We start from the raw sequence: 7802 nt of genomic DNA, 5'->3' as shown, positions 1-7802 counted from the left end.
CCCTGAAAAGCGGAAGCGAATGGATCAATGATATATTTATTGATTTTAAAAGTACAGTTTTCCAATAGATGTTTAATTTTCCCCCCTTTCATTCATGTGAAAGAGATGCAGATTTCTCTAAAACAGGGGTAGGCAACTCCAGGCCTCGAGTGCCGGTGTCCTGCAGGTTTTAGATCGCACCCTGGGTTAACACACCTGAATCAAATGATTAGTTCATTACCAGGCCTCTGGAGAGCTTCAAGAAATGCTGAGGAGTCATTTAGCCCTTTAAATCAGCTGTGATGGATCATGGACACATCTAAAACCTCCAGGACACCGGCACTCGAGGCCTGGAGTTGCCTACCCCTGCTCTAAAACGTGTTACGCCTCGCTACTTTTTACTCATTTACACCATCAGCTGGTTGTTGTGCTGGTTTACCAGCACACAACCAACTTCCATATTGGTTGTGTTACCAATATGCAAGTTGGAGAGTGCCCTCTGTTGGACAAACCCTGCTACAACCCTCATAGATGAAGGGTGTTTCTCCCTGCTTCTGTTTAGTTTAAAATTTTCATTTGGGGGGGTCTACAAAACACTAACATTAAAGATGTTCAAACACTGTACTCACCTTTTCTGTATGCATTCGTTCACACCAAACGCATAATTTGCTGGACAAATTTGCTGCATTTATTGTTTGGATCAAGCGGTACTGGATATTCACTGACATTTTAGTAAACTGGTAAAAGATTTCTATTTCACCTTAGACACACAGCTAAATGTTGCTTATGGTCAGTCAGCTCTCTGAAATTATTTCTTTGCCGCCTCAGATTTGGTCCCAACTCTGCCAACAAGAGCTCAAACTGCTCCACTGACATCTCAAAATATGTACGAAAGCATCCGTGATACAGCTTTAAACCATGAAATGATAAACCCAGAATCTCTCTTTCTTCCTTTTTAAGATGAATGCTATGCAAAATCCAAACTCTTTAAGCGTGTATGTAGGTTACACGACAAATTTGAGTGCTTCAGTATTTCATGGGTTTTTTGGAGCGTGCTCTGTGCATAAAGGCCTTCAGGCTTCAGAATGTTGCGTACACAAACCATTTGGCTATGTTACATTGGCTGCATCTTTAAAATACAGTCTATACTGAGATTTCACGTTGAGCTCCATAATCAGTCTTCTGAGTCATTTTTTAATCTTCGTCAGAACCCCTAAGACTGTATCGTACTGTGCAAACAAACCAAAGAAAAAAGCGAAGCTGTGTTCCAACCGTCCATTTGTTTGTAGGCAGTTTCACCCACAGATGCCTGGTATTATAGCATGAATCACGCTACCAGGATTAGAATATAGAAAATAGAATATAGAAATGTTATTTGTTTCATGTTGCCATGAATAGTTCAAGATTTTGAGTTGATACGCTGAGTTTTTTTTTTCTGCTGTAAGTTAGATTTTCTTTCCTTACAAAGCTGCAAAGAGGACATCATTGGCTTAGTACAGTGTAAAGAATGAAAATAGGGGGGTGGAGTTGGTCTGGCTGGATCAGAATGTAACAAGAGTCTTATTTATACACTCACTGCAACCCTGAACTTTTTCAGACTCAGCAGACAGAGGTGTATGCGAGACCCAGTCAAATTGGACGACTGGAAATTCTGGAAGGTCTGTGACCTTCCAGCTCCTCAGTGCAAACTCTGTGATGATGAATTGTGTGAATGTGTGAGCAGGCATCATGTATCCTACTCCTGCCTTTTGCATGCTCTATTCTAGTAGCTCCCCTCACCTAAACCAAACAGAGTGTTCTTCACTGTGTCCAGCAATGAAAAGGTGTCTGACATTGATCCACAACAGTGGAAAATAATGTGTTAAAGTCAAAATGCACTGTGTGATTTAAGGATGGTGCTGTCCTGAGAGCATTCACCCAAATAATTGCCTTAGAAAATTAAAAAAAAATCCTAGATTTTATTTATTGGGCAGAAAGCAGGATACCTTCCCAACCATCCCACTGACATCAGCAGTGTTGGTAGGCAGGGCGACGGTGTTGAACTGTTTGGCCCAGCAACACGTTTCCATTTCTATCTGTCAACAGCAAGTTACAGAGAGTACCTGGAAAAATTTACACAGGTACACCGAGCACCTGTGATTTATGATAATTTATAATCCTGAGGTAGTAAACGAAGCATTAAATTCTGCTTTAAACCTGCTCAGCCAAAGCTTCTGACAGCAGACGGATGGCCTTGGATTTGACTTGTGCTTTGGCCGACGCAGCCTGAGTTTTTGAGGATTTAAATTTCCTTTCCCAACGTCCCTCTCGGTTTGATGTCAGCGCCCTTGTTTGACTTATCTTATGTCTATGAGTCGTGAGATTGTCATGCGGTGTTGTAACGCAGTCTGCGGGCGTGTAATTAGATGCTTGGTGGATTCAGTGTAATGACGGCTTAAGTTAACAAGACCTTCAATTACATTACGGAAAACTCCTTGTTAAACTGTTTACTTAAATCATTTAAAAAACTCAAAAATGTAACTTGCTTGGGACCCTCTGCGATGTTTATGGTTGCTTCCTGTGTCCAGCACATTGGTTCTCTTCCTGTACTACCTGTAGTCTCTCCACCTACACAGGACGTTGAGCGCACATAGTCAGATAATCCTGAAATCATCCCTGAAGCTGGCTGCTGCAGTTTTCATAACCTCTAGGATTTGCCTTTGATTGTGTTATTAGACCTCCCGGGTTATATGTGCGCATCTAACTTGCATTCGCATAGACTCTCTGACACAAACTCCTATGTCTTTGATTTCATAACACGTGCATCGGATTCTCCTACTCAATCATCTGATGCTTGGTTAATGGCGTGGATGAAGATTCCCTTTCCTTAAAAAGCAGTAAGGCTGGTGTGTAATTTTACACACAAGACACCCTGAATGCTTTCTTCTTGGTGTCTGGTATATGCTTTTTCTGATATTTTCTGGAATTTTACACCATAACTGGACTGGAAAGACGTGAAGGATCAGCATTCATGAGGAGAGAGTTCATGAGCAAGACAAGAAGCTGGTGCCCCCTGCTGGCTAAACCACAAGACTGCACTGAATTTAGGGCTGGAAACAGTATAATTACAGGAAATTATAAATAAATCAGTACTTATATAATCCTTTTTTACTCTGTTTGAGCACTCTCTTAATACCACTTTAAATCTAACATTCACATTCCAATAGGGCAACTCAGGGTTTAGCCTTTTGTCCATGGATACTTCAACAAGCTGGGGATTGAACCACCAACCTTCCTAACAGTAGGCAACCTGCACTCAGTCTTAATGGAGTTAGTGATTACTGTAAATCCACACTAAAGCAAGGGCAATGTGCAGCTTATTGTTGATGTTCCTTAAATGGATCCAACATCCTTAAATACAGCACTCCGTTTATTTCCGGTGCCAGTACAGTAAATACCAGTTCACTGAGCAGAGGGTCAGGGATTGTCATACAAGTACAATCTCTTTAAGGCTTTATATTTTTTTTTTAAACTCAGTCCAGTTTGGGAATGAGGAAGTTCAGTCCCTGTGGGAACAGAGGTACCTGGGCACAGTTCACTGGGAATTCTGCAGAGGGGGAGGAGATACATAGCAGCAACGCTCAGTTCAGGTACAGCGCTATGAGAAAGTTTTTGCATTTTTCTGAAACAGATTGGATACTAATTTTAATTTTACACAAAGATAATCCAAGTAAATAAAAAAATGCAGTTTTCAAATTATAATTTAGTGAGGGGGAAAAAACGTACCTGTGTGAAAATGAATTGCCCCTAAAGCTGATAATTGGTTGGGCCAACCCTGGCAGCAAGAACTCCAATCAAACGTTTGTGACAACGGAGGAGTTTTAGCCCACTCATCTTTGCAGAATTGTTGTAATTCAGACACACTGAAGGGTTTTTTAGCCACAGCAGGTCACTCCAAATCCTTCATTTTGTTTTTTTAAGCCATTCAGAGGTGGACTTACTTCATCGTCCTGCTGGATAACCTGCTGAAGTGAGTTTCAGGGCATGAACTGATGGTCAGGATTTTGGGGCAGAGAGCAGAATTCATGGTTGCATCAATTACAGCAAGTCATCCTGAAGCAGCAAATCAGCCACAGACCCTCACACCACCACCATGTTTGTGTGTTAGTGTGATGAATTTCATTTTTGTCCATGGAGAATGAAGCCTGCAGTTCTTTAGATGTTGTTCTAGGTTTTGTTCTGACCTCCTGGATGAGTAATTGATGCGCTCTGGGAGTAATTTTGCTCAGCGAGCCTCTTGGAAGTATTACCGCTGTTTCAAGTTTTACAATTTGTGGATAATGGCTCTCACTGTGGTTCACTGAAGTCACAAAGTCATTTCTGTGGACTGAAAGATATCAATGACTTTGTCTCTCATCTGTTTCTTTAGATTGTGGCATGATGTGTTGTTTTAGCCTACCTCACTTTGTCAGACAGGCTTTATTTGAGTGATTTCTTGATTCAGCTGGTCTGGTACCAATCAGGCTTGGGTGTCACTAAAGAATTTGAACTCAGCTTTCCAAAAAAAAAAAAAAGTGATTAATCACATTTAATTCATCATTTAACAAGAAAAAAATCCCCCAACTAAGTAGAAAGCAGGAAGGGGATAAATCAATTTTCACAGCACTGTATCTATCAGTATTTACATTTCCAGTCATGTATCTGTTTGTACTACAGCCCTAACGAGGCAAAGAACAGTGATCAGTTCAGTTTCAGTTTTCCGTTTTATTTGTCATATGCAAGTTAGCACAGGGTCAACATCGCAATGAAATGTATTTGACGAGCAGAAGACAGTCACTCAGCAGAATGGTACAGTAGAAGAAAAAATAAATAAAAATAAAAAATAAATAGAAAAATAGTAAAGAGCAAAATATTAATAAGATGTAGTAAAAGAAAAAAAATGGATTTCCAGTTAACTGACTAAATATAAGTATATATAAATATATGTACACACTAGTGATTAAGTGATTAAAAAGGTGATGCTTAACACCTTTGTCCATTACAAATATGGGTGGGGGCTGTCACACCTTTGCAGCGTTGGTTACTGATCCTGCTCGCCTCTTTGACACAGGAGACACTAACTTTGAAACTTTATTCATATGAATACAAACAAAACCAAAAGAAATAGCAGGTTCTTTCACATACATTTTACTGAATGAGGTTATCAATCTACCAACTGACAAGCTGCTTAGACTATCTTTTAGCTAGCACTGACACGATGCTCATTATATATTTTTACCTTTAAATCAGCAACACCAAACAGACACCGTGTCTTCAACATTATTATTATTATTATTACTATTGTTTTTAAATAAAATCAGATAAATGTTAATATTTTCGGGGAACATGAAAACCCAAGAATCAGTAATTTTTTTCCTTCTTCTGGTAAAATATACAACAGAATAAACCGCAGACAGGACCACTGCTGCCCTCTACAGGTTGTTTGCACTGATTTGTTGTGAATAGCTTTAATCGTCAAACGTCATGCAGCACTGAGCAGGGAACATGCTGCTGGTGCATGATGGGTGTAGAAAGCCTGCTGTTTCCTGTCCCCTAGGGTCTAAAACAGGCAATATATGAATTTACTATTATATTTAGATGACATGCTCACAGACCTGGAGTTCAAGAAGCTTCAACAATGAAGTCAGGTCCCTTTTCAGCAGAATAGATTTCACATATGAAAATTGATCCTAACAGGTTCATTGTTATTATTATTATTAATATTATTGTCTAAATAAGAAGTGCAAAGAAACTCCACTAAAAAGCCAAATCATCACATTGATAAGAAAATGTGTTCCATGTGTTTACTATGCTGCCGTCCACCTTTAACCTCTAAATACTCACTTACGTTGATAGTTAGCACTCAGACATGTGCTGGAAGTATTGTGGTATGAGTTAGTTTGTTGCTGTGTGCAGGTTGTATGGATCCTTGAGAAAGCACAGTGTGATACGAGTTTGGGTATTTCTGTTTTTATTTTAAGGATTGTAAATGTGGTTTGTTAGACATAATATTGAACATGCAGAAAGATGTTCAGATTGAAAGAGTAAGACGGCTGCAAGTATTTCTGATACAATGACAATGTTTTTGATTCAGCAAAGTAAAGTCTGAAAGAGCCCTTTACAGTCAGACTGTGTGACAATAAATGACAACAACATAAGCAGACTTTAATACCTTCACAGAGATTATGCAGACAAAAAAAGCCATTAAGAGAAACTGACTAACCTCTTTTGCAACTTAGCACATATTTATGAGGAGTTATATTAAAGGTCATATAGTGCAAAGCATGCATCTAATTCCAGCAATTTTCAGGTGCACAGGAGATCTGCATGCAGGGTCACTACCTGCGCGGGTCTGCGCTGCTGCTCATTATGTACTAAACACAAAGTGATGCTGGGCAGTTGAACACCCACATTTAATGGTGAAAATTTATCATGAAAATTGAAAAATGATTAAGTTGTATTGCGCTGCCTACAGGATTTTGACATCTCTGGAGTGAGGCTGCAGTATTCTGAGGGTGACAATAAATCTTAATGCTCTTCTAAACCAGGGGTAAAACAGAACATAAATCACAGGGTTCACACAAGCATTTATTAGCATGATCCAACACACCATGGCGTAAGAAGGCAAGCTCAGAAAGGTGTCCACACCTGCAAGGGAAGGATAATAATAAGGGCAGAAGCACATTACAAACACAGCTATCAAAATCCCGAGTGTCCTGGCTGCCTTCAACTCTGATTTTTTAGCAGCTGGAACTGCTCTCACAGCTGCCTGCGACTGAATGGCACGCACCTGAGAAACAGCAACCACAAACACCCTCATGTACATAACAAACATTACGGCACATGGGCCAAGAAATGACAAAAAGAAATCTACTGTTCCTGAAGTTCGGCTGATGAACACCACACACTCCCCGTGACAGGAGCTGAACCTGTCTGGCCACCCTATGTGCGCCATGAGAATGCAGCCATTGTAGAGAAGAGAGCAGGCCCAGCAGACACAGACTGAAAGCTTCACTCTGTTCACTGTGATCTTTGAGGAATAGAGCAGAGGGTCACAGATGGCTATATAGCGATCTACAGATATGAGCACCATGCTGCCCAGAGAGACAGAGATAAGGCAGTAAGACAAATAAGGACTGAGAGCACACATCAGCCTCCCCAGCAGCCAGCACGTCTCGATGTAGCGCAGGCCCTCGATGGGCATCACCAGCAGCCCCACCAGCAGGTCGGACATGGCCAGGGACAGGAGCAGGGCGTTGGTCGGGGTGTGGAGCTGCTTGAAGTGGGAGATGGAGACGACCACAAGCAGGTTGAGCACCACAGTGAGCAGTGAGACTGAAGCCAGCAGAGTGTAGAGAAGAGCGGCCTGGGAGGTGGGTCGCAGCAGCCGCCTGCAGGAGGAGTTGAGGTTAGGGAAGCAGAGGGGAGGACCCCCAGTGCCGTCCATCGGGGAGAAAGGGAAGACCTGCAACTGTGCTCGAGAGTCTGAATTTATCTTCTTCAAACACACACCGTCATTTTTTTCTTTTTCTTTTTTTAAACATGAATGATGAGACTTTTTGTCTTTGTTTTCATCACCTCTTCCTCAACCTCAACTCCTATATAAATTCAGCTGGGATTTAATTTAGTTGAGCTTTGAGAAAACTTTCAGAATTGTGCTATTAACCACTTACTTTGTATATTAATATTAATCTATAAGCGGTACTCCCGAAACCTATCGTACCTTGGAATTCGACTGGGTTTATACTGATATAACAATGAAAAACACTAGAATGTTCCAAAACTGTAATTGGAGCTGTGATGTT

At 40.8% G+C, this 7802-nt stretch overlaps 1 protein-coding gene across 1 annotated transcript; it reads right to left on the bottom strand.

Annotated features, from left to right (window-relative positions):
- Positions 1–6466: 6466 nt before the first annotated feature.
- LOC102790170 (trace amine-associated receptor 13c-like) lies at positions 6467–7572 on the bottom strand. Its single transcript, XM_006792772.3, has one exon. It carries the CDS (start codon positions 7442–7444, stop codon positions 6467–6469), a length of 978 nt encoding a protein of 325 aa, XP_006792835.3. The 5' UTR covers positions 7445–7572.
- Between the last annotated feature and the right edge of the window lie 230 nt (positions 7573–7802).

Source organism: Neolamprologus brichardi, chromosome 23, assembly GCF_056152115.1.
Source record: "Neolamprologus brichardi isolate AB-2024 chromosome 23, ASM5615211v1, whole genome shotgun sequence".
Lineage (NCBI taxonomy): Eukaryota > Metazoa > Chordata > Actinopteri > Cichliformes > Cichlidae > Neolamprologus > Neolamprologus brichardi.
Note: the sequence above shows the minus strand (reverse complement) of the source record. Positions and strands in the feature narration are given on the sequence as shown.

Coding starts and splice junctions, on each gene's coding strand:
- LOC102790170 (XM_006792772.3), bottom strand. CDS start 7,444: ATGGACGGCACTGGGGGTCCTCCCCTCTGCTTCCCTAACCTCAACTCC.